Below are 27,266 nucleotides of genomic sequence, written 5' to 3'. Positions count from 1 at the left end.
GGGTATCACTCTTTTCACCCTATTTCATAACCCTACAGAACTTAGAAAAATAACGGTGAACCAAAAAGGCGAAAAAAAAAGTGCAGTATTGAAGAGGGATCGAGCCCAGGATCCCAGTGTGATGGTCCAGTGTGCTACCGATTATGCTACCGCTGCTAGCTCCCTTGATTCCCTTCTTTTTGTATCTTATAAATGTGACTAACGAAATAAGCTGTATATAGTAAGAAGAACCTAACACTAAAGGTGAAGAAGAAACCAAAGCTGAACTCTAACCCTAACCCTAACGCTAACACTACTAGACGCTTCCCCTAAAGTCTACTACTCGTGGCAACTACTGGACGCTTCCCGTAAAGTCGACTACTCGCGGCAACTACTGGACGCATCCCCTAAAGTCGACTATTCGCGGCAACTACTAGATGCGTGCCCTAAAGTCGAAGAGAGAGAGCAACAACTACAGTAGGAAGTCTGGATGCTTTTGAGCTTAATATTACGTAAGGGTTATGAAAGGTGGTGAAAAGAGTAAAACCCAACATGGGCGTGGCGTGGCGCCTACAAAATCTATTTCAATCATTTGGTGGGCATTATAAGAAAAAGCACCGAATTTCGTTCGAAGGGAAAAATCTGGATAAATATGGATTCTAGACGGCACATGAGTCTGCCTTATCAACGGCATATGAGTGGAGTAAGTCTTGTTTCGTAACACGTTCTACAGCTGCATTGTTACAATATCGTGAACAGCTCCCATCATCCTCGGCTAAACCATCCTCTATATCACGTTCACCATATTCCACTTATCAACAACGGCGACCCACTCCTCAAGAATCATCCAGTATGGCCCAAAAGAAAGCCGCAGCAGAGGCAGCAGCTGCTAAAGCAAAGAGTAAAATGTGTGTATGATTTAACGCTTAAGACAATTGTAATGTGTTTAATCAGTGCTGCTTACTAGTTACTACACACACATGGTTTAGATGTTTTATTGTAGGAAAAGGAGCACTCTTGGTGAAAAGATTCTATCACAAAGGGTATGAGAATAGTGTACTGCTGTGTTGTTCAGTGTTTTGGTGTATGAAGGTACGTGATATGGTACCTGAATCACAAGCATACATGGACCTGTTGTCATTTGAGAAACGACTGGATAGTACCATCATGAGGAAGAAGCTTGAGATACAAGAAGCAATGAAGAGACCATTAAAAGTATGTGTGTAGTGTACAGTTTGTGTGTGTTGAAAACTTGATTTCATTTTCACAGCAACGACGCAAGTTACGAATTTTCATCTCACATCAATTCCTTGATGCTGACAGTGAGAGCGAAGAGACAACCAGACTTATACCTCACTGGGAGCTACGCATTGAAGGGAGACTTTTAAACGAGGTATTCCTTCAATCCTACAAATATGCCGTATCACTACTGTACCTCTGTGTACAGGCTGGTGAACGACCAGACACAAAAGCCAAGCTAAAATTTACCTCATTCTTCAAGAGCGTGATTATTGAGTTAGACAAAGACATGTATGGGCCTGACAATCACTTGATTGAGGTAACTATGAATTATTTTTGGTCATTGATAACTTTAGCTGGTTTATTTTTAGTGGCAGAGAACACGCAGTACAGTGGAGAATGATGGCTTCCAGATTGTCCGTCCTGGCGAGGATTCTGTGAAGAGTACTATCTTGTTATCACTGTTCTATCAACCATCACAGTACAAATTGAGCAGCCGACTGGCCAGACTTCTCGGAGTACACACCGCAACACGGCCCACCATCCTACAAGCTATGTGGCAGTACATTAAAGTAAGACGTCTTTTTGTTTAACACTAAACATGAAATATGCTAGATAGCAGAGCCTGAAGTTATGGTCAGACATCTGCCATTTTCAGACCATTTCTGGTTGATGTCTGAACACTTTTAGAAATTTTTTGTACAGTACTATTGAGTATGTCTGACCACATAACAGGATAAATTTGTTGGATCATTTCCAAAACATAATTTCAGGCCCTTGATAAAATATGAGGAGAGACCACTGTTTATGGGATTTTCACTGCAAGCTCTAATGCTTTGAAGTACTGAATCCTTTGCAAGTTTTTCATGAACCTTAATAACAATTTAAACCCCAAACCACTAAGTTTGGAGGTGAATCCTTTGCAATTATGACCTAAAGTTTGGAGGTTGAAAATTGCTTACAGTTTGGAAAACCAGCATGAGTATAATGTCTGAATAAGCATGGCCACTTCAACTTAATCAGATGTTTCATGGGCAAAAATCTTGAGTATAGGGTCAGTAGGCCGTCCTATAAATAAAAATATTAACAGAAGTCAGGACAAATGGGTGCAAAACTAATTAGTAAGGGGCATAGTCTTGACAAAATGATGACTTGTTACAGTTATAGAAAAAGTGGTTGTTTGTGCCCATGAAACAACTAATCAACTTTACATGGCCTCAGTATACTAAAACAATCATGAATTACTTTGCAAGTGCTCTACCTCTATTTTGTACTAACCAGTAACAGGTAGTCTTATGCCATCTTGTCTAAATTGAACAACATTCTTAAATTCAAGTATTCAGGAATTCAGTACCATATTCATTTCAGTATATCAAATACACTATAAATTATGAATTACTTGTTTCCCTATAGACTAACCAACTACAAGATGCCAATGAAAGAGAATACATCAATTGTGACAAGTACTTTGAGCAGGTCAGTCCTTTTAGTATATTAACTGTTTTACCCATATACTTGTTTACACAGCTGTTTGAGGTTCCACGGATGAAATTCACAGAGATTCCACGTCGTTTGCAGCCACTGCTTCTACCCCCAGATCCTATTGTAATCCAACACAACATAAAGTGCGTTCTTTGTGTTGTAGAACTCTGTATATGCTGTGAAGTTTGTTGTAAGATGAATCAAGAGTTTGGTTTTCATTTGCTGAATCTACTGGGTGGTGTATAATATACATATGTTTGAGCATACTTTGAAAAACCAGGTCAATCCATTTTTAAGGTTGTCAAGGAGCTTGAGGGTTTGGTGATTTTTTGTTGTTGTCTTGACTGGTTACTACTCCCCCTATAACTGCAGCATACACAGACTCTTAATAAATTTCTTTTATAGTCACCTTACTGCATAAATTGTGTGTCTGTCATACTGTGTGCGTTTATGTGATTTATGGTTTGTGTCTATTATGAGTGTTTCACGTTCTTCAGCAAAGATGCTCCAGATCGCAGCAGGACAGCATGTTATGATGTAGAGGTGGACATTGTAAGTAGTTGGTGAAGCTTAATGGTGTATGATATGAAGCACCCATATATTACAGGATGACCCAGTCAAACCACAGATGCTCTCCTTCATGATGTCCAGCAGCAATCAACAAGACATTGCGTCACTGGATACCAAGGTGCTTTTTATAATCTACAGCGAAACCTGTCAATTCCATCTAGTCACTATACAGTACAATAAGACCACCAGGAAATACCTAAATGTGTCATAAGTGTACAAAAGTGACCTGCATAATGCTTTTAAACTGGAATAAACAGGTTTCATTTTACAGTGCATAATTTGAGAGTAGTAAAAGTGATGACTTTTGACAAAAAAATCTGGATAATACAATTCAAAGTTGACGGAGGTTGTATATTTTGCATTACCAATATATTTGCCTACAATAAGTAATACAAAGTGAATTGTCATATGTGACCGGGCCTGCGATAATAGGGTATGTGGGCACGTGATTTTGCCTACTTTTTCACACTTTCATCACTCATAACATTTTGTACCATTATGCTATGGCATTGAAATTTTCATCTCGTAGTAAGCATTTAATTGGCATCATGATGCAAGTTACAGAATGGAAATATACTTTTCCAATACTGAGATATGACCTGTACAGTGATGGGATGTAGTTTGTGCCCACATGCCCTGTTTTTGCAGGCCCGGTCGCATATTTCTTTGCTTAAATGGCGAACCATCAATAGTAGCTGCACTTATGTGATGTTACTATCGATTTTGAAAATAAGGGCCTAAACATCGTTTTAAGCGTGGTCGGGTTTAAATAGTTGCCACATAAATTTTTTGAGCTAAGGCGCGGTGTTTAACCAAGTAAATAGTATTCACTACTTTTTTGTAATAGAGTAGACGGGCTTTAGGATTTATAAATATCTGGACATATTTATTGATTTTTAAATGATCCATGTCCCACCTAGTTAGGAAGTTGAGCCTTGAATTATTAAATAAATTTGATTGTGGCAGGTACTGTTATGCTGTTAAATTATACCTATTGTGCTAGCACTATACCTCATTGCTCAACTCAATACTTATGCTTCTGTTCACATGTTGTCTGAAGACTTAGTAATGACCTTGGGGCTTGTAAACAACTGAAGCCTTGTCTTCATGTGGAAAATTTATAAATTTTAAGTTCGATTTGTAGGTGCAGGCAACCTTCCTTGTTTCCTTTTTCTATGTTCCCTAAACGAACTTAAAATTCTTACCTATTATGCCCCAAATTATGCCGTCATAATCGGTGCAGGCCTAATGTGAATCATAATAATGTTACAAAAAAAAGTAAACAAACAAGTATAGGCAAAAGCATTGAGCATAATGCCAGCATATATAGGCAGACTTTTTGTACATTGGGTATCACAGAAGCTGAAATTCTGCATATTTTTCATTATGCAGAATGGAATAGTGTAACAAAATGGGCAAATATGTAATTACTGCCCCCTTGTGAAGAATGGTTGAAGATCAATATACTCTAATAGAACAGTCACCGCACATTGAAATGTCTTAATAGAACGTTCAGATACTCCAATAGGACAGTCAAGACACAATTTTCTAGGAGCATATTTAGGGCATAATGGGTATAGGTGGAGCATAATAGGGGAAATTTTGGAGCATTGTTCAAAAGCATAATAGGCAATTTCAAAAACATAATAGGCTCAGGCCTACCACACATACCACATCAAAAGAAAAAGTGGCACCAGAGTTAATGTTTTTGTCTGAACGCACACCCTAGCTATCAATTATTGACTTGAAAGTGAAGTGGCTATTACGCTTCACTTTCAGCTATATTCAGCCCGTTACACAGCACTACAATTGAAGAACAGCAGGAGAAGCATCTCTGTAATCAATCCAGCCACCATGAAAAATACAGATGATTTGCGTGTCCCAATTATCAATTACCGACCCGAAAGTGAAGTGGCTATTACGCTTCAGTGCATTACACAGCATTACAAGATATCTCTGCAATCAATCCAGTCGCCATGAAAAATATGGATGATTCTCATTTACGAACAGGAAGCCATGCATCATGCTACCGTGAATTGACACCTTGGACTGTCAGCAAAAAGAAATGGGACTGGAATAGGTAAGTCCACGATGCATGTATTTTATGTACTGCAGTACACCAAAAGGTACATCTAGGGATGAAACGACGTTGAACAGTGAAAAATCAAGCCCGTAGCCTTATCCGTTATCAAGTTACGCTTGTCTGAAGGCATCAGGCAGGCAGGCAGGTGTCAGTAGAAAATTATGGTACTACTGTTATATTAGGAGGTTTGGGTTTTCTGGCCAAAAATATCACCCAAAAACCAGCTTCACAATGCCATCCTGGTGCCTTGGCAATATGGTTAGGTATAACTAAGCCCAAAAGTGCCCTCAGTGCAACCCTAAATGCTTCCAATAGGTAGCTACAATTCTTTTTTAAAACTTTATTTAATGGACTGTATGATTAGGTGCATTGTAAATAGGGTTGAAACAAGCACTGCAAACACTCAAGTAATCAGTAAGGATTTTGGTACTCTGGTAGTAAAATTGGTACAGCAGTTCTAATAGATCTTGCACGACAATAAATTGTTACATGCAAAAATTATAGTTTAAAGTCCAAAAATATATCGATTTGATTGGCGAAATCTTGTGCACATGATTTCTCTTGTTTTTGTTGTCGCACAAGATCTTTTAGAGCCATATAATGCTACCATAAAAGAGTTTGACTGGTGTAATTGTTTGTCAGGAACACTAACATCAGTACTTTTGTACAGTGCATGTATCATTACTATTACTTGAAAGAGGTGTAAACCATAAGCATAGCTAGCACCTCGGGGCTAGGCAATGGTAAAGATAAAATGGTGGGTGATTACACAAAGCATGTGAGAAACTAGTGGGTCTGGGGGCATGCCCCCCAGAAAGAAAGATTACAACTAATGCTCTGAAATTCAATTTCAGTGTATTTTTACTGCTCCAGTAGAGTATACTTACTTGTGTAAATTACTTTTATGCCCAATACAAACAACACTGCTGAACATGAAAATTAATTTTAGAGGCGCTCATCACGATCGTCACTCTAAAGTGTTGCTGAGGATTTAGGTATGCAGGTAGATGGTTTCATAACTACTTTATGGATTGCTGATTGGTTAGAAAGGTGATTATATAGTAATTTGAATTGTTGGTGGTAGGTAGATTGTTGAGTACTTAAGAGATAACTTGAAATGGCTAGCCAAATTATTGGAGAGGGCTATAGCCCCCACAGCCCCGCTTCCTACGCCTATATAAACTGCTTAAGGTCCAGTACATAACAGATCACAGAAGTGTGACAACTTAAGTAGCTAGTAGTAGTAGTTCATGAGTGCTCAATTGTTAATACTAGAGAGTACAAATGTGTGATGGTTTCAGCCCTAGTTGTAATCAATATACATTAGCTAATAAAACAGTTGCTAGCTGACTGCTCTATTAGAGTTACTGACTGTTCTGTGAAAATATATCAATGGTATGCATTTTCGATTATGGTGTGGTACAATTGTGCTGGCATTATGTTAAATGCTTCAGATAACTATGTCACTGCCAACAAAATTGGCAGACTATTATTAACCAACTTTTTAAGCAGTTGAGTTTCAGTGAAGTACAGTAGTTACTTAGGGCTTTCCTACACTACAACTCTATGTGATTTTGTTACTCTGTTGAATTGTGTATCATTTTCTACAGATTCATGAAACTGTGGAACAAATCAACAGCATTAGAATTCAGCGAGAGTTTTTCCTCGGCTTTTCTGACAACCCACAGGTACACGCAGTTCAGTATACTGTACTAGTTATCAATACTTGAACTATTAGAAGTTCATTAATGATTGGATGGCCTCACAAAACAGGGACCTAAAGGTGAGAGTTCATTATGACATGAGAAAGGTCACTTTTAAGACATGTGTCTTTTGTTGCTGTAGGTGATGACTAACAAGATGGGAAACCCAGAGGCTGAGAAAAGAGCCGAGTACTACGACCAACATTGGACTAAAGAAGCTGTCACAAGATACTTCTACACAAAGGTATATCTTAAAGGCCTCCTGAATGAATGTGTTCAGTTAAACCTCTCTATAATGGATGGTTTTTGAAGTTCCTATGACATCTAGCAATATAATTTTGCCTTTGAAAAAGAACAGACTCTCTATAAGCAGGCCAGAAGAGGGCGGAAGCATTTTAAATGCTGCTTAAAAAGTATTGTATAAATTGCATAGTTTTGTGTGAAATATCACATGAACCCCAATAGTCACAATACATAACCAGTGAATGGTGAGGATCACTGGAGATCATTGGCTCTTTTGATTTCGCTTCATGTGAGGATTCAGATTGTGTACTTTGTTTTATATAAGCGCTTAGTTTTCTAGGTGAAAACTGATGAAACATTTCGCATGTATAGTAGCGATTCTAGCACTAGACAAGTATGTATCTTAGCATAACATTTATGCCAAACTTTGTTACGTAATTCACACATTTTAGTTCATTCCAAATTGAGGGTTTTGCATAATTCTTTTAAATGGTGCTTAAACTTCTTCCACCCTCTTCTGTAAACAGGCTGTAACAGTAAAGGCTCATCAAGATAATCAACTGGTTCCAAAGTGTCCATTATAAAGAGATTACACCATACCTTAAACTTATGTACTGCTTTTACAGGTACAACAACGACGTTCTGAACTGGAACAAGCTCTAGGAATCAAACATACATGAGACTTTGTCAGTGATGTACACTATGTTCTTCAGCATTTCATCAAGTGGTACTGTATAATTCAACATGGTTGCATGAACAGACTTCCAGATTTTGTCAAATGTATTTTGGCTGATAACTAAGAAACTGAGGTGACTACCTGGTCTAAAGTATTACAGTACTGGCCCCTGTTTATCCAAACTCATTGGGCCATGAATGCGTAATCAAAAAGTTCAGAGGCCCTATATAAGAACCCTGTAGACGAAATACTCTAATAGACACAGTCAGTTATCTACTGTTCAGATAACGGAATGGTTGGGTAATCGAGGGTAGTCGGTATGGTGGTAATTGTTTTGTTTAACTTTTTAAAGTAGCTGTGAAAATATAACTGTAAATGGGACTAAACAACCTGTGAGTGAGCACTCCAGGAAGTGTAATAATCGCTTGGGTGATGAGGGGTAGATATACTGTATACTAATGCCTAACAAAAATGTTAGCAATAGAGGCATAGACAGTGTTGTGCTTTAAAGATGGTGATTTGCATCATATCTCACAACTGTAATCCATTCCATTACGGTACTTTCTCTTGTGGTACTGATGAAAATAAATAGGCAATGGAAAAATGGTGACAGCCTTGTATAATGTAGTTTATGAAGTTTTATGCCAGGCGGTCAAAAAACATTCTGTTACTTTTATTTTACATCTCACTCTGTTGTCCCCAGCCATGCCTTAATCCAGTGCTCTGATCCAGCACCATTTCCTCCAAATTCCTTGTTTAAATACCAAGAATCACGTGAGAATGATCATGTGACACAAAGTTGTTTAAATATCCACACTTCAAAGCCAAGAATTTGCAGTCATCATACTGAGTTTTATTGTATGTACAGTATCCTATGGGAGTTTATAATAATCAGTGTTGTAGCACATTTTGTCATCTGCACACATGTAATTAAAGTAAGAAACTTTTCATTTCAGCCCTTTTGTACGTACGTAATAACACTTTAGCCGTGTACATGTAACCATTTCTTTTGCTGGATTAGTTGCATTAACTAGTATGGTCAGTTTTTTTGTGTGTGTGTGTGTACATGTGTTTTGTGCCTCATTTAAAAAAAGGTCAGTGCCAGGCACATTTTCCATGATGAAAGTGTCATGTATGATGGAAAAAAGGCTAGATACAATTGAAGGGGTCAGTGGAAAAGGGGCCATTTTAGATTTTTCATTTCTTAAAACTTTGAATGGCTTGTTTTAGCCACATGAATAATGTTGTCATTAAGTAAACAATAGAATTTACAAGTTCATGGCAGTCTCAAAATAATTTTTAGCAACTATTACAATAATTCAATTATGTCCCAAAATTCTGTTTAATGCCCATCAAATGGTTGCCTAAATTTTCAAATGGCACTTGTCCCCTTTTGCCGCTGACCCCTTCAATTGTAATTCAATGGGTAGACACCAGTAAAGCATGACAAAATGTAATACCTTGCAATTAATCATTCTTTTTCAAGTATAATATTCCAGTGTAGACAAGTTGCTAGATGGTCCTCCCGACCTACAAATAGCTTCAATTCACCATTGTACTCCTTCCATTCCGCCAGTGAGCCGTTCCATAGTGTAAAAGATGGTATTGTGGTCTTTGAGCTCATATCACGTGCGCGCCGATGCTGTAGATGATTTATGTTTCCCGAGCTCAAGCTAACAAATGATAGGTATCTGTGAATGTTTGATTTTGATGCATTAACTTTTCAGAGGATAGCTAGCTCAGTTGACCACCATTTTAGTTTAAAATAAAAAATAAGAAGAAAGAAAGAAAGAGATAGAACATTGCCTATTACCAGCCCACGTATTATCAGTACAGCGGTACGTAGCAACACATGGGAAAAGCCTCAAAACAATATGTACAAAAAAGTTTGCACAGATCACGTGATCCAAATTAAATAATTCATATGGGTTGAGGCATTATTATTTTCACAACTGTACAGTGGCCAGCACTGCATTAGGCATTGCAACATCAATTATTAGCATTTCCATTTTGCCCAGCGACACCTCTCAACATCAGCATATCACTATTTTCAATGCTTGTGACCCGAGATATCTGCCCCACAACATGCATGACATTCAGCCCAAATTTTATACAAAACATCTTGCTTGTGTAAAACAACAACAAATGAGTCACTCTGGGTCACGGACACAACAAAACACTATTGTCCTCTGGTACTGACCTTACTCCAGAACAACCTGGATAACAAATAAACCATATTCTTACTACAGTACAATGCAAGTATGCATGCATGCACACACACATACCACATGCTTGAAGCCAATGAAAAGAGGAAACAGAACTAACATTAGAGACAGTGCATTGTTAATGTCAACAGTATGTAGCCAGGTTTAGGAACTATGAGGTTGGTTGTTATATTAGAGAGATTACCACATATGCATGCAGTTTCTTGGATATGTTTGGATTGATTGTAGGCATGAAATTCAATAACTTTGGCATGAGATTGCACCTCAAATCGTGAGAATTATGCCAGAGGCGTGACAGTTGGGAGGTATGAGAACACGGATGCGCTTAAACAACTTTAGTTTCTTTATTCTAATTAAAGTACAATATAGCTACTCTCCATACTTCTGTGATTTTAAATATACACAGAACAAAACATGCTAATATGATAGTATAACCACAAATCAAATATATATAAGCACAACATGAGTTTAAAACATTTGAACTCTCTTGTTGTTATAATCAGCAACATACGCTCCACTCTTTGAACTAACAGCTATTCCGTACAAGTTAGAAAATTGACCTTGGGCAGAACCACTGGACCCAAACATATGTATGAACACTCCATCTTTGTCAAAAACTGATACACGATTGTTAGTATCTTCACCCACAAGGATAAAGCCGCTCAAATCAATGGTAACTGCAGCAGGGTTGTTCAAGTGACCATTACCAAACTTGTCCACATATGTGCCATCAAGTGTAAACCTGAAGATGCAATGGTTGTTATAGTCAGCAACAAGTAACCGGTCATTAGCAGTGACAGCTACATCATAAGGGCTACTCAAATGTCCTGATCCAATAATGTGATTGAACTGACCATTGAGATGAAATACTGACACACGACAATTGTTCCTATCAGCAACAAACACGTTATCATCGTGGACTACAACACCTGAGGGACCACTCAGTTGACCATCTCTAGATCCACGGTGTCCAAACTGCAGCAAATATTTACCATCAACACGAAACTTCTGCACCCTGTTGTTACTGTAATCCGCCACATACAAGTCATTGTTGGCATCAAATGATAATCCCCATGGGTATTGAAAGTGACCATTTTCAGCACCACTTTGTCCAAATTTTCTGATTAACCTACCTTGACTGTCAAATATGTACACACAGTGATAGCTGCAGTCTGCCACTGCCCACACTCCATCCTTACCAAATGCAATGCCAACTGGACTACCCATATTGCCACTATTATTCACAATCTTCCTGGGCTTGTTCACACTTTTGTAATCTCGCTCCACCATGATAGTGTAGGGGCTTCCTTTAATATGACCCCCTTCAATGATGATTGACAGTTTCACTTCTCCAATTTTTTTGGTTACAAAAGATGCCAAGTAGCTCCCATCATTGCTATCCTTCACTTCTACTGGTACAACATCTCCTTCCCTGTTTGACTGTGCCTGTACAATGATGTGGCTACCTCCCTTGAAACAAAGTTCATTGTTGCAGCTCTTGGTGATGATGGTAAAGTCAACTTTACTACCCACAAGCGATTGTGTAGGAATATCAGTGACTACACAATTGCCTGGTATGACAACCTCATCAAACAACCGGACAACCTCATCAAACAACCGGCCAAACAGTGGAAATGTCTCTTTGTACTTCTTTGTAGGAATAAACTCCATCGTAGGCAATTCAACTGGTTCAGTCTCCACCTTGCTGTATGAAATAGTTAGTCTCTTCACATCATCTCCAACTTGTTTCTTCATGAACAATGCTTCCTGGTCTGATCCATTCTTCACCGCATCACTCAGTTCTTTCACACTCAACAGTTGTGCTTCTGTGAAATCTATCTGTTCCAACTGCAATGAGAGTGCCTTTTTCTTCTTTGTTAATAACTCGCGCAACTTGTTTTTTAGCTCTTCTCTTTGTTGTTGTAGTTTTCGGTGTATTTCATCATAATACAAGTCAATCTGTTGATCAACTTCAGTGGCCTGTGATGTGATCTTCTCCCCAGCAGTTACCACTTTCTGACGTGACTTAGGCAGTTTGTTAATCATTTCTTTGACTACTTCATTCATCTTCTCCATTTCTTTTCTGTGCTTGTTGGCCATCTTCTTCACAGAATTGTGCACATGTCCATTGTGCTCATTGGTTGTGCAGTAATGACACACAAGCTGGTCACATGTCTCACAAAAGAAATTCATCTCCAGGTCATGGTCGGCACATAACATGGACTTTACTTTGGGATGAATATCAACTTGTATCTTCTTTGACTGCAATTCGACAAGCTGGGTTATGTTGTGGTTTCGGCATTCCTTCATATTCTTGTGAAATTCATAGCAGTACTCACACAGGAAGGTGACGCAATCAAGACACAATGCCACTGCTTTTCCTTCCTTAACGCATACGTCACATTTTGCTTCATCTTCTCCCTCAACTTTACGCTTCAAATCAACTTCATCTAGTAGACGATTAATGAAGAAATTGTTTGGTAATTCCTTCACCCCTCCTGCAGGCACTGCACTGGTTTCTCTACACTCAGGGCAAATGATGCTAGGACCTGTTTGTAGTTTCTCCATACATCCTTCACAGTAGGAGTGATGACAAGGGAGATATTTTGGCTTCTTGTATGTTTCATAACACACTGGGCAGTTTAAGAGACCCGCTACTTTCTTCATTCGCTCTGCAGCCATTTTGTTTCACGAATTCAGTCAGTAGACCTGAAGAAGCAAACAATGGAAGTTACAAGGAAGTCGGAAAGTGAAGTAGACTAATCCGTTAACAAGCATGCATGGCACATAGGACAGTACTCCATCGCTAACCTTTATGGCGAAGGTGGCTGTAGATGTCAAGGGGTAGTCACTCCCAATAGTCCTGTAGAACCATCTGCAATCGGGATCAAAAGTTTTGATTGGCCAATATTCGTCTTGATTGCTTGATTCACATGAAATTACTTCTTGATCGCACTATAAATCGTGAGCTTTGACGATATGCGCGGGTTTCGTGAAAATTGGTCTTGTGTGTTTCGGGTGTGTTTTCACTGAACAGCTGAAGTGGCCATGAATAACATAACAGAGCACCGAACATAGTCTCGCGTGACTATACCTATGGTGGCCGAGAAGGACACTCCGTTGCGGCCTTGTGAAAGCCGCTGCGGCAACCTATTATCTTAAGCTAGGTATATGGACGTATAGTCCAAAGGTACATGTTGCGTTAGTATGGACTAACGGTCCATACGAGCGCTAGATTAGTGTACGGTAAGGGGATACGGAATAGTTGGGTACCGGTATACTAAGCTTTTTACAGCGCGCCGTAGCCTATAGCACCTAGTAGTCTGCCTAGATCGCGAGAGGTATGGGGGCCCGGCTGATTTCTTCTTGTGTGAGTAGCTACGTGTTGTGTACTTGGTTTTGTAAGTGATAGGGTTACTGTAAGCACACCAAGGCCTGAAGGTAACACGTTCCTGTATCAGGCCTTGTCCTTTTGTGTGTGCCCGCCCTCGGCTCCCACTGAAAGAGCGAGACGAGGAGCGATTTGACAAGCTATAGGACCAAATTGTGTACTTATTTATCCCACTAAGTAGGGACCTGCAGAAATTCTACTGAAGCCTGACTAAAATATACAGAAGAACCCCTCAAAAAGCACACCCTAAAATGTGGACACTTTGATAATCCAAGGGGGTGGCACTCCAGTATATCCTGTACTCTGATCTTTGTCCTCGGTCAAAACGAAAGTCAAGCAAGACATATGCAGTAGGTCAAAAGACAAGCTTTGTTTATAAAGTGTATACCACGATTGATACTTTAAGAGTTATAATTTTTTGCAAGAATTTGGTCAAGTGTGGATTTTAGTGTAATATTTTTCTATTTTGACTGAGGACGAAGATCGGAGTACGGGTATATTGGAGTGCCACCCCCTTGTAACCTTTAAGTTACAGTAATTTTTCATAATCCCAAGTCCATCAGTATACGCATATCAAGACTACATGCCAATTAGAACACCAAGCATGATTTTGAGGTGACTGGAATAGGCAGGTAGTGGAAATCATCAAAATTTCCCCATTAAACTTTTGCACTATATAAAGTACGTGAGGTAGTTACAGTAGTTGCACCGTCTAAGTGGTGTCAGCAGCTAGGAGTACCGAAGGGACCAAATTTGGTCCAACTTTCTGTTCCGCAGCAATAGCATAGGCCCCATCAAGTAATCCAGTCAGTTTGGTCCTTCTTTCCCCTTCACAATAACCGCTTGGAAAATAGAATTCACTTAGATTTTTTTTGTATCAGCTACTTTTTAGGCCTGCCTCATGGGCTATGAAGTCTGAGTGTTTTCTAACAAACATGAATACTAAACAGTCATGATTATACAAGGAGGAGTGACTTAGCTGTTTTGTGATCAAGCTAAGCAGCCTTATATGCGATTTAAGCACGTAGCACTAAATCCTTGTGTATTCACCCAAAGTAATTTTGTAACATGAAAAATTTGTCCATATAAGTTTCCAACTGTACCCTGTACATCAAACACCCACCATTGCAACTCTATCTTTTATTTTGCACAGTATATACAAACCTGGTAATAAGCGAAGGTGTTCACTGTTCTGATTGGTCAGCATCCGTACACACTATTGTGTTTTTACACATTCGGCCACAGATAGATCACAATGACTGAAAGACTATATTTTAGTGTCAAGGTGTTAATGACTTGATTAAAGCAACCTAGCTCGTTTGAGTAGGGGTGCATGCCCAAAGCTGGCTGCAGAGTTTGCTTGTCTGTAGAGTTTTTGTTAGAATAGCGTGTCTAATGCTGCGTAGTGGGCTTACAGGGTTCTGAGTCATGTTGATAACTAAAATGCAAGTGCAATTGTATGCACATATGTACTTGAGTACAATAGTTAACTGCAATTTTGCAGATCATTGTTTAGGGATGTGTGCTGTACTTATATCCAAAGTGGTATTCGGTAGCAGCTATTTAATCAATCGATTCACAATGTCATTGATGTGTAGAGCGTCCTGAGTAGACTTCTGTCAAGGCTGTGTTAGAGTTTCAATTTTTGTAATTATTTGAAGTCAGATACTACACTGTATGGTTGGTAAAACCTGATGCATGAATGGTGTAATGATGACATACCAATGTAATAAAGTGTCCCTTCAAGCCCCACCCCCTCCCCCACTTGCGGTCTATATACAATGTAAACCATATGTGTGCACGTAAATTATGATTGCTTGCTTTCATTGCATATGAGTGTACAAGTTATATTCTGTGTGTCTTTTAATTACAGCCTGTTGGAATACCCTACACACATACCGTAGATGCAGAGTGACTGTCAAGGTAAAAAATATATGCTGGACACTAAGTGTATTATGTGTGATTAGCAAAAAAGTATGTAGAATTTAAATAGTGTGGGTTTGTGCATGCATACAAGAAGAAGGCTTTGCATCATGCATACACCATGTTTTGTACGAGGTAGACCAAGTCTCTGTCCCGGGTCGCTATTGTCTATGGCCTATCCACATCCTCTCACCTGTTGTAAATTTCAAAATAGGTTAATTAACATCCCCTGACTAGGTGAGTCCTCTCTCCTGACCTGGCTTGTAAATGAGTTATTTAGCATCCCCCGGCTGAGTGTATGTACCTTCCATGAAGGGTTGGGGCAGACATGATGATATCAAGATGTGAAAGTGTGTGTGTGTGCGTGTGTGTGTGCGTGTGTGTGTCCTTGTCTTACTAGTGGTGTTGAAGTTGTGGAACTTGAATTCTGTGACCTGGGTCCAAGTACATTTAAAAGTTATCCAAGTAAAGTATTTTTCAATTACAGGTATGCTCTAGTTGAAATCAAGGGTAAAGCACTCTCAGCACTTACATCAAGTGCAAGTACTTTTTACTGTACCAACATATTAGTATCTAAGTGTTATTTGTTAGTAAAAAGCAGACAAAAATCTATGTTTTAGTTCATAGGACCATATAGTAAATAAGAGGTTAGCTACGTGTTCAAATATTCTACACTATTCTTATTTATCTATCTATAATCTTTTTTGACAATATCAAGTTTAAATACTTGACTAGAACCTTCAAGTGATGCTTGAACACATTCGAAACCTACGAAATAAAATCATATTGTTGACCAGCAGGCACTTATTTTCTTAAACAAATATGCTACTATAGCATTTTCATTATTACAGTGTGATCCTGATGGGAGAACCCAAAATCTAACCTTTCTTGTGTGTAGTGTAGAACTTCACTAGAAATTACTAATCTCATTTTGTTAAAGTACAGTCTGTATTTACATCAAGAATACATGATACTTAAAAGTACTTAAAATACTTTAATTACTCAAGTATGTAACATAGGGTGTATGTTAGGAAAGTTGATCAAGTGTTTAAATAAAATTCAAGTACTTTCAAATATGTACTAAAGTGGACTTCAGTATAAGTACTCATACACTTGGACCCATGTCTGATATTTGTGTGCGTGCGCGTGTGTGTGTTATGTGAGGCAGCATAGCCAAGTGGTTAGGGTGTTGGCCTAGTAATCGAATGGTTGCAGCTTTGATTCTAGGTTATGCCAAATTGGTGTTGCTGAGCAATAAACTTTACTCACATTGCTTCAGTATACCCAGCTGTTTAAGTAGGAACCTGGTGACCTGATGTAAACTGGGGAAGCAAATGTCCATGTCTCACGCAATGGGTTTGGGACTTCAGGCGTCCACACCTTCATCTGTGAGACTCGGTACAGTCTCCTACAGGTTACTAGTCCTGCCCACGAAGCTCACAGTGTGTGTGTGTGTGTGTGTGTGTGTGTGTGTGTGTGTGTGTGTGTGTGTGTGTGTGTGTGTGTGTGTGTGTGAGAGAGAGAGAGAGAGAGAGAGAGAGAGAGAGAGACAGCAGAGCATTGGGTTTGTAATCAAACGGTTCGAGGTTCAATTCCACTTTGGTGTTGTCGTTTCCTTGAGCAAGAAACTTTATTCACGTTGTTCCAGTCTACCCAGCTGTATAATGGAGACCTAGCAGCCCACCCAGCTGTGTGCCCACACCTTTATCTGTGAGACATGGTACATACAGCCTCTTGCGGGCTACTATTCCTACGCCAGGAGGATTTGCCTGCACAAACTCCAAGTGAAGCACCTGGGTAGAGTACAGACCTGTGTCCCAGTACTAGTTGACTGGGTGGGTGTGACTGTGCTGCACGGTAGCCGAAGGTTTTGCTTTGTGTATGTGTGTCTAGTATGTGTGTCTACTCTGTGTGTGTCCAGTGTGCTTAGTGTTGTGTGTGTACAGTATGTGCAGTGTAAACAAGTGAGTTATGAGGCTTTAAAAATATCCCATACATTTAGTATGGATGATTCAGGCGCGCAAACATGTTTACAACATGAAAACATGCTTGTTCCTGTACAAAACCATTGAGAGTGAATACATGTTCACTTCTTTGATATTACTATAATTTATTATTTGGAGTATGTTCCCGTTGAGCTGAATCCTGAAAAACAGCTAAAAATTAAAAGTGGGTTTTTTCTCAACAGAGTTAACATTTCAGCCAACTAGATGATTATTGGTAACAGCAAAGGTAACAGCAAAGGTGTCAACAACAGACACGTATGGTTTGGCTCCATTACAAGTTCTGGAATGGGCTGTAATGGACACTGTACTTATATGGCTTTCCCATAGGAAATGTATTGTGAAAATTTTGATTGGCCGTAAATATTATGTCAAACATTTTAAACAAAAAGATTTTGAAATATTTTTAGCGGGTCAAGCAGTACTACAAATGAGCCAAATTTCAAGATTGTGTGTAATTGCATCCATGAGTTATTAAATGTTTTTGAAGATTCAGCTCAACGTGAACATACTATAATTAAAATATGAGGAGAGACCACTGTTTATGGGATTTTCACTACTCAAATCTGCAAGCTCTAATGCTTTGAAGTACTGAATCCTTTGCAAGTTTTTCATGAACCTTAATTTAAATGCCAAACCACTAAAGTTTGGAGGTGAATCCTTTGCAATTATAACCTAAAGTTTGGAGGTTGAAAATTGCTTGCAGTTTGGAAAATCAGCATGAGTATAATGTCTGGATAAGCATGGTCACTTCAATTTAATCGGTTGTTTCATGGGCAAAAATCTTGAGTATAGGGTCAGTAGGCCATCATATAAATAAAAATATTAACAGAAGTCAGGACAAAATGAGTACAACTATTTAGTAAGGGGTGACAAAATGGCAACTTGTTTGCAGTCATAGAAAAGGTGGTCGTTTGTGTCCATGAAACAACTAATCAACTTTACATGGCCTTAGTATACTACAACAATCATGAATTACTTTACAAGTGCTCTACCTCTATTGAGTAGTACTAACCAGTAACAGGTAGTCTTATGCCATCTTGCCTAAACTGAACAACATTCTTGAATTCAAGTATTCCAGAATTTAGTACCATATTCGTTTCAGTATATCAAATACACTATAAACTATGAATTACTCTAGACTAACCAACTACAAGATGCCAATGAAAGAGAATACATCAATTGTGACAAGTACTTTGAGCAGGTCAGTCCTTTTAGTAACAACTGTTTTACCCATATACCTGTTTACACAGCTGTTTGAGGTTCCACGGATGAAATTCACAGAGATTCCACGTCGTTTGCAGCCATTGCTTCTACCCCCAGATCCTATTGTAATCCAGCACAACATAAAGTGTGTTCTTTGTGTTGTAGAGCTCTGTATATGCTAAGAAGTTTGTTGTAAGATGAATGGAGGATTTGGTTTTCATGTGCTGAATCTACTGGGAGGTGTATAATATACATACGTTTGGGCATACTTTGAAAAACCAGGTCAATCCATTTTAAGGTTGTCAAGGAGGGTTTGGTGATTTTTTGTTGTTGTCTTGACTGGTTACTACTCCCCTTGTAACTGCAGCATACACAGACTCTTAATAAAAAAATTTTTATACTCGTCTTACTGCGTAAATTGTGTGCCTGTCATACCGTGTGTGTGCTTATGTGACTTTATGGTTTGTGTCTGTTATGAGTGTTTCACGTTCTTCAGCAAAGATGCTCCAGATCGCAGCAGGACAGCATGTTATGATGTAGAGGTGGACATTGTAAGTATAGTTGGTGAAGCTTAATGGTGTATGATATGAAGTACCCATATTTCAGGATGACCCAGTCAAACCACAGATGCTCTCCTTCATGATGTCCAGCAAGATATTGCATCACTGGATACCAAGGTGCTTTTTATAATCTACAGTGAAAACTGTCAATTCCATCTAGTCACTGTACAGTACAATAAGGCTACCTGCAAATACCTAAATGTGTCATAAGTGTACAAAAGTGACCTGCATAATGCTTTTAAACTAGAATAAACAGGTTTCATTTTTAATTACAGTGTGTTATTTGAGAGTAGTGAAAGTGACAACAACAAAAACTCTGGTTAATACAATCCAAAGTTGATGGAGGTTGTATATTTTGCATTACTAATGTATTTGCCTACAATAAGTACTGCAAAGTGAATTGTCATATTTCTTTGCTTAAATGGTGAACCATCAATAGTAGCTGCACTTGAGTGATGTTACTATCGAGTTTGAGAATAAGGGCTTAAATATTGCTTCAAGCATTAAGCAGTGGTTGGGTTTACATAGTTGTCACATCAATTTTTAGATCTAATGTAGCGTTTAACCATACAAATAGTATCCAGTGCTTTTTTGTAATAGAGTAGACAGGGTTTAGGATTTACAAATTCCAGACATATTAATTTTATTGAATTTTAAATGATCCATGTGACATACCTTATGGAGGGAAACTTTGGCGCCGTTAAAATTTAGTGAATGACCATGATTTCGCCAAATTTTCCCCATCCAAATATTTTCGCTGGTGAAGAAAATAACAAACCAAGCCTCGGATTAATCAATTCACTACTCGACCAAGGGCTACTGGGCCAGGCATCACGCTAGAGCAAGGCTTGCCTCAACGATACCTCACTAGGTAGCTAGCTATACTCAACTGGCTACTGTACACGTATCCTCAAACCTCACCTCGAAACGGGCGTGACAAGTAGCACTATTCCAGAGGGTGTAGATCTACTGTTAGTTAATAGCTGACTCCAGGCACCAAAGAGGCGTGGCACTCCCAGTTCTTGCTTCAGACACAGCCGCCTGGACACAGCAATTAGTAATTTAATTAATTAAATAGGACGTGCGGTTTGCTAATAATTAGCCAAATTTTATTTTGCCAACAACGATATTTTGCTTGATTCGCCAAATTTTTCCTCCTCCAAAGTTTCCCTCCGTACGGTACCACCTAGTTAGGAAGTTGAGCCTTGAATTAAATTTGATTGTGGCAGTTACTGACTAGGCACTATTATGCTGTTAAATTACACCTATTGTGTTAGCACTTTGCTGCAGTGCTCGAAAACTCAACTCAATAATTATGCTTCTGTTCCCATGTTGTGCTAATAATTTGCAATTTCTGAAGACATAGTAATGACCTTGAGGCTTGTAAGCAACTGAATAAAATAAAGCCTTGTCTTCATGTAGAAAATTTATAAACAAGTATAAGGAAAAATTTAAGTTTAATTTGCAGGTGTAGGCAACCTCCCTTGCTTCCTTTTCCTATGATCCCTAATCAAACTTAATAATTCCTTATACTTGTTCGTTTACTGTTTTGTAACATTACTGAGACTGGTGAACCCACACATACCACATTAAAAGAAAGGGTGGTGCCAGAGTTAATGTTTTCGTCTGAACGCACACTCCAGCTATCAATTATTGACTTGAAAGTGAAGTGACTATTATGCTTCGCTAACAGCTATATTCAGCCCGTATACAGCGCTATAAATGAAGAACAGTAGGAAAAGCACTTCTGCAATCAATCCAGCCACCATGAAAAAATACGGATGATTCATGTGCCCCGACTATCAGTTTACCGACTCAAAAGCGAAGTGGCTATTGCGCTGTACTTTCACCTATATTCAGCCCGTTACACAGTGTTACAGCCTCTGCAATCAATCATGAAAATATGGATGATTCCCGTTTACAGAAAGCCATGCATTGTGCTACCGCAAATCAACACCTTGGACTGTCAGCAAAAAGAAATGGGGCACAAAGGAGGACAAAGGTAAGTGCACAATACGTGTATTTTACATACTGCGGTATTCCAAAAGGCACATCTAGGGACGAAGCGACGTCGAACAGTGAAAAAATCAAGCCCATAGCCTTAGCCATTACCTTGTCTGAAGGAATCAGTAAGGCAGGTGGGCAGGTAGTTAGTCAAAATTCTATTGAATGGATTTTTTTTTGTACCTACCTATTGGAAGCGTTTAGGGTCATACTTGAAGGCACTATTGGACTTAGTTATACCTAGCAATACTGCCAAGGCACCAGGATGGTATTGTGAAGCTGGTTTTAGGATGATATTTTTTGGCCAGAAAAACCCTAACCTTCATGATCCCTAGTATACAGTAGTACCATACTGTATGATTAGGTGTGTTGCACATTGGGTTGAAACAAACACTGCAAATGCTCATTAAGGATTTTGATACTCAGACAGTAAAATTGGTACAGCAGTTCTAATAGATCTTGTGCGACAATGGATTGTCACGTGCAGAAATTATAGTTTAAAGTTCAACAATAAATCGATTCAATTAGTCAAAATCTTGTGCACAATTTTACTTCTTTTTTTTTGTCACACAAGATCTTTTAGAACCGCTGTACCCAGCTCACATGATGTATTTGTCATGAAATGCTACCATAAAGACTGTAGAGTTTGACTGGTGTAATTGTGTCAGGAGCACTAACATCAGTACTTTTGTACAGTGCACATATCATTACTGTTACTTGAAAGAGGTGTAAACTGCTTAAAGGTTGGTATATAACATGTCACAGAGGTGTGACTACACAAGTAGCTAGTAGTAGTAGTTCATGAGTACTCAATTGTTAATACTAGAGGGTACAAACTTTTTTTCTCATAATTGTTTCAGCCCTAGTTGTAATCTCAGAGCTTTCCCCGCAAAATAAAGTAGAGCGGTAAAACTGTCAGTTTGCTACTAACATCAAAGTCAATTTGTTAATTATATACATTCTTTTTACCACATCAAAAGAATTTTGAGCAAAGTAGAGCAGTGTTTCACCACTCTACCGCTCTTTAGGGAAGTCCCTGAATCTAATAAAACAGTTACATCAAATAGCTACCTGACTGCTCTATTAGAGTTACTGACTGTTCTGTGAGAATATATCAATGCCAGGAGCTTACAAGTGCCGGCGCTGATCCTGATCAATGGTCTATATTTTTCACTAGTAAGGATTATAGTATGGTACAATTGTGCTGGCATTATGTTTAATGCTTCGGACAACTATTATCACTGCCAACAAAATTGATGGATGACTATTATTGACCAACTTTTTGAGTAGCTGAGTTTCAGTGAACTACAGTAGTTACTTAGGGCTTTCCTACACTACAACTCTACGTGATTTTGTTACTCTGTTGAATTATGTGTCATTTTCTATAGATTCATGAAACTGTGGAACAAATCAACAGCATTAGAATTCAACGAGAGTTTTTCCTCGGCTTTTCTGACAACCCACAGGTACATGCAATTCAGTATACTGTACTAGCTATGAATGCTTTAACTATTAGAAGTTCATCAATGATTGGATGGCCTCACAAAACAGGGACCTAAAGGTAAAAGGTCATTGTGACATGAAAAATGTTATTATTAAGATGTGTCTTTTGTTGCTGCAGGTGATGACTAACAAGATGGGAAACCCAGAGGCCGAGAAGAGAGCTGAATACTATGATCAACACTGGACTAAAGAAGCTGTCACAAGATACTTCTATACCAAGGTATATTTTGTCCGTCTTATAGACCTCCTGAATGCGTTCAATTAGACCTCTCTATAATGGATGGTGTTTGAAGTTCTTTAGACCATAGATATTAGAGTCTACGAAAACTAAGACATCTGGCAATATAAGTTTGCCTTTAAAAAAGAGCAGACTCTCTGTATGCAGACCAGAGGAGGGCAGAAACGTTTTAGTCGGTGCTTAAAATATTACATAAATTGCATAGTTTTGTGTGAAATATCACATGAACCCCAAATAGTTACAATACATAACCAGTGAATGACTGGGGATCGTCAGTTCTTTTGATTACAATTTGTTTACAATTCGTAACATTAATACCAAAACTTTGTTACATAATCCACACGCTTTAGTTCATCCCAAACCAAGGGTTTTGAATAATTCATTTTAATTGCACTTAAACCATTTCCACCCTCTTCTGTAAGCAGGATGTAACGGTAAAGGTAATCAGCTTGTTCCAAAGTGTCCATTATATTATAAAGAGATCACACTGTACCTATGAGTTTTAATGTTATGTACTGCTTTGACAGGTACAACAACGACGTTCTGAACTGGAGCAAGCACTAGGAATCAAACATACATGAGACTTTGTCAGTGATGTACACTATGTTCTTCAGTATTTCATCATGTAATGTACACTTCATAATTCAGTATGGTTGCACAGCTCCTAGATTTTGTCAAATGACAACTGAGAAGCCGAGGTGACTGCCTGGTGTGTAATTAATAGACTTAACATCCAAACATTGTTAGTCAAGTCAAATCAGTATAGCTTTTTTGGTAATAATCGTCATGTTCAACTGTTCAAAATAGAAAATAATATTCGATCAACAGGATGAATCATCTAATACAGTAATACTGTAAAATTAAAGCGCACGCTCCATGAGGAGTAATGATTGCTTGGGAGATGAGGGGTAGACACACTGTGTATACTAATGCCTAACAAGAATATCAGCAATAGGGCATTGTGTTACACTTTAAGGATGTTGTACAGTATCAATAGTGCACCAGGGACATGACAGCTTATGATACTGACAAATGGCGTATCGATCAACATTAAACTAGGCGATGGCAAAATGGTGTCAGCCTGGATGTACACAATTATTACCATTATCGTGATGGTTGTATCTACCGCTAACACTTTTAGTTAGAGATAATCATGCAGTATGTCATCACATAATGTAGTTAACAGTGAAGTTTTAGTTAGACACACACATGCACTCTTCACAGGTGCATTATCTCCTACTCTCCATATGTGATTTTCTAGCCAAAAATATCCAAAAACTAGCTTCACAATACCTTCTTGATGCCTTGGCAGTATTGGGTCAAACCTTCAGTATTACTCCGATAGATTACTACAAAATTTTATTCAAATGAATTTTCTACTGCATGCCTGCCTGCAGGGGATTAAATATCCACTAGTGTATCTTCACAGGTGTACCCTACAATCCTTAATCAATAATCATAGCTACTTGTGTCCTGCCAATATCCCTGATACATTCACTGTGTCAACACATGTACAGTACTTCAGTGAACCGTGTACCGAATTACACCATTACATGTGTTGATGAAACAACTTAATATAATGTGGTAGTGGCATGCTGAAACAACCCTTAGTTTAATTAAAGCACAATATAATTATCTCTCTCCATACTTGTGTGGTTTTAAATATGCATATAACAAAACATGCTAACAGTAACAGCAAATCATGATCAAATAAACACACAACATGGCTTTAAAATATTTGAACTCTCTTGTTATAGTCAGCAACGTACACATCGTTGTTGCGACTAACAGCTATTCCAAATATGTAAGCAGAATCACTGGACCCAAACATGTGTATGAATGCTCCATCTTTGTCAAAAAATGGAACACGACAGTTACCAAATCCACCCACAAGGATAAAGCCACTCAAATCAGTAGTAACTGCAACAGGGTTGTTCAAGTGACCATCACCGAACTTGTCCACATATGTGCCATCAAGTGTAAACCTGGAGATGCAATGGTTTGCATAGTCAGCAACAAGTAATCGGTCATTAGCAGTGACAGCTACATCATAAGGGTTACTCAAATGTCCTGATCCAATAATGTTATTGAACTGACCATTGAGATGAAACACTGAGACACGATGATTGTTCCTATCAGCAACAAACACTTTATCATTGTGGACTGCAACACCTGAGGGACCACTCAGTTGACCATTGCTAGATCCACTGCTTCCAAACTGCAGTAAATATGTACCATCAACATGAAACTTCTGCACCCTGTTGTTACTGTACTCAGTCACATACAAGTCATTGTTGGCATCAAATGATACTCCCCATGGGTGTTGAAATTGACTATTTCCAGTACCATGTTGTCCAAACATTTTGATTACCTCGTCTTGACTGTCAAATATGTACACAGAGTGGTTGATATGGCCTGCCACTACCCACACTCCATTCTTACCAAATGCAATGCAAGCTGGACAACCCATATTGCCACTATTATTCACAATCTTCCTGGGCTTGTTCACAGTTTTGTAATCTCGGTGCACCACAATAGTGTAGGGGCTTCCTTTAATATGATCCCCTTCAATGGTAATGGACAGTTTCACTTCTCCAACTTGTTTGGTTATAAAAGATGCAGAGTAGCTCCCATCATTGTTATCCTTCACTTCTACTGGAACAACATCTCCTCCACTGCTTGATTGTGCCTGTACAACAATGTGGTTACCTCCCTTCGAACAATGTCCATTGTTGCAATTCTTGGTAATGATGGTAAAATTAGATTTACTACCTACAAATGATTGTGTAGGAATATCAGTGACTACACAATTGCCTGGTATGACAACATCATCAAGAAATTGGCCAAATAGTGGAAATGACTCTTGGTACTTCTTTGTAGGAATAAACTCCACTATGGACAATTCAACTGGCTCAGTCTCCATCTTGCCATATGAAGCAGTCAGTCTCTTCACATCATCTCCAACTTGTTTCTTCATGAACAATGCTTCCTGGTCTGATCCATTCTTCACTGCATCATTCAGCTCCTTCACACTCAACAGTCGTGCTTCTATGAAATCCATTTGTTCCAACTGTAGTGAGATTGCCTTTTTCTTCTTTGTTGATAATTCTCGTAACTTGTTCTTTAGCGCTTCTCTTTGTTGTAGTAGTTGTCGGTGTAGTTCATCATAATACAGATGAATCTGTTGATCAACTTCAGTAGCCTGTGATGTGATCTTCTTCCCAGCATCTACCACCTTCTGACGTGACGTACACAATTTATTGATCATTTCTTCGACTGGTTCAGCCATTTTCTCCATTTCCTTTCTGTGCTTGTTGGCCATCTTCTTCACAGAATTGTGCACATGTCCATTGTGCTCATTGGTTGTGCAGTAATGACACACGAGCTGGTCACATGTCTCACAAAAGAAATTCATCTCCAGATCATGGTCGGCACATAACATCGACTTCACTTTGGGATGAATGTCAACTTGTTTCTTCTTTGACTGCAATTCGACAAGCTGGGTCATGTTGTGGTTTCGGCTTTCCTTCATATTCTTGTGAAATTCGTAACAGTACTCACACAGGAAGGTGACACAATCAAGACACAATGCTACTGCTTTTCCTTCCTTAATGCATACATCATATCACATTTTGCTTCATCTTCTCCCTCAACCTTACGCTTTAAATCAACTTCATCTAGTAGACGATTAATGAAGAAATTGTTTGGTAAATCCTTCACTCCTCCTGCAGGCACTGCACTGGTTTCTCTACACTCAGGGCAAATGATGTTAGGACCTGTTTGTAGTTTCTCCATACATCCTTCACAGTAGGAGTGATGACAAGGGAGATATTTGGGCTTCTTGTATGTTTCATAACACACTGGGCAGTTTAAGAGACCCGCTACTTTCTTCATTCGTTCTGCAGCCATTTTGTTTCACGAATCAGACCTACAGAATCATCCGTGGATATAAATTAAAATTAATATTGGCTACAAGGAAGAAATCTAACGCCGGCGCATGGCGGGGTATATTATCTATGAAGGCACACAGCAATACTCCATTACTAACCTTTTAAAAAGAAGGCTGTAAGTGCCAGTGAGGGAAGAGCCTTCCGTTATACCATACGATACCATAGTCGATCCCCGCATAGATCCAGATCCTTTTAATACCGTCCATAATAATTTGACGGGGGGAAATTTTGACGAAGGTTAGCATTTCGTCAAACCATAGATTGTATATTCGTTGCCCGGGATATGAA

The 27,266-nt window shown here is 38.8% G+C and overlaps 3 protein-coding genes and 1 pseudogene across 4 annotated transcripts; 2 read left to right on the top strand and 2 right to left on the bottom strand.

Moving 5' to 3' along the window:
• The first annotated feature begins 573 nt into the window (after nucleotides 1–573).
• On the top strand, nucleotides 574–8,042 carry LOC136238670 (SWI/SNF-related matrix-associated actin-dependent regulator of chromatin subfamily D member 1-like). 2 transcript variants are annotated; one of them, XM_066029244.1, is made up of 15 exons: nucleotides 574–682; nucleotides 739–887; nucleotides 983–1,022; nucleotides 1,072–1,194; nucleotides 1,250–1,372; nucleotides 1,427–1,537; nucleotides 1,590–1,790; nucleotides 2,632–2,694; nucleotides 2,746–2,843; nucleotides 3,198–3,252; nucleotides 3,308–3,388; nucleotides 6,964–7,041; nucleotides 7,092–7,136; nucleotides 7,199–7,300; nucleotides 7,926–8,042. In XM_066029244.1, exons 1-15 carry the CDS (start codon nucleotides 632–634, stop codon nucleotides 7,977–7,979), a joined length of 1,374 nt encoding a protein of 457 aa, XP_065885316.1. In that variant the 5' UTR covers nucleotides 574–631; the 3' UTR covers nucleotides 7,980–8,042. The 2 variants fall into 2 exon arrangements, with proteins under 2 accessions (XP_065885316.1, XP_065885315.1); XM_066029243.1 differs by having other exon boundaries at nucleotides 1,250–1,537.
• A 2,487-nt stretch (nucleotides 8,043–10,529) lies between these two features.
• On the bottom strand, nucleotides 10,530–13,159 carry LOC136238666 (tripartite motif-containing protein 2-like). Its single transcript, XM_066029239.1, has 2 exons — nucleotides 13,012–13,159; nucleotides 10,530–12,909 (listed from the first exon to the last, which is right to left on the bottom strand). The coding sequence occupies exon 2, from the start codon at nucleotides 12,880–12,882 to the stop codon at nucleotides 10,669–10,671; it is 2,214 nt and encodes a 737-aa protein (XP_065885311.1). The 5' UTR covers nucleotides 12,883–12,909; nucleotides 13,012–13,159; the 3' UTR covers nucleotides 10,530–10,668.
• Nucleotides 13,160–13,179: 20 nt separating this feature from the next.
• On the top strand, nucleotides 13,180–23,708 carry LOC136237748 (SWI/SNF-related matrix-associated actin-dependent regulator of chromatin subfamily D member 3-like; annotated as a pseudogene).
• Nucleotides 23,709–24,655: 947 nt separating this feature from the next.
• LOC136238669 (tripartite motif-containing protein 2-like) lies at nucleotides 24,656–27,209 on the bottom strand. Its single transcript, XM_066029242.1, has 2 exons — nucleotides 27,077–27,209; nucleotides 24,656–26,956 (listed from the first exon to the last, which is right to left on the bottom strand). Exon 2 carries the CDS (start codon nucleotides 26,558–26,560, stop codon nucleotides 24,758–24,760), a length of 1,803 nt encoding a protein of 600 aa, XP_065885314.1. The 5' UTR covers nucleotides 26,561–26,956; nucleotides 27,077–27,209; the 3' UTR covers nucleotides 24,656–24,757.
• Between the last annotated feature and the right edge of the window lie 57 nt (nucleotides 27,210–27,266).

The sequence above is a fragment of the Dysidea avara genome, chromosome 11 (genome assembly GCF_963678975.1).
Source record: "Dysidea avara chromosome 11, odDysAvar1.4, whole genome shotgun sequence".
Taxonomy (NCBI): Eukaryota; Metazoa; Porifera; class Demospongiae; order Dictyoceratida; family Dysideidae; genus Dysidea; species Dysidea avara.
This window is presented reverse-complemented; position numbering and strand designations above follow the sequence as displayed.

Bases quoted from the DNA above. Each gene is read 5' to 3' on its own strand.
- LOC136238670 (XM_066029243.1), top strand. From the start codon at position 632: ATGGATTCTAGACGGCACATGAGTCTGCCTTATCAACGGCATATGAGT. The intron at 888-982 runs GTGTGTATGATT...GTTTTATTGTAG, and splicing joins GCTAAAGCAAAGAGTAAAAT to GAAAAGGAGCACTCTTGGTG. The intron at 2,844-3,197 runs GTGCGTTCTTTG...CACGTTCTTCAG, and splicing joins GTAATCCAACACAACATAAA to CAAAGATGCTCCAGATCGCA.
- LOC136238666 (XM_066029239.1), bottom strand. From the start codon at position 12,882: ATGGCTGCAGAGCGAATGAAGAAAGTAGCGGGTCTCTTAAACTGCCCA.
- LOC136238669 (XM_066029242.1), bottom strand. From the start codon at position 26,560: ATGAAGGAAAGCCGAAACCACAACATGACCCAGCTTGTCGAATTGCAG.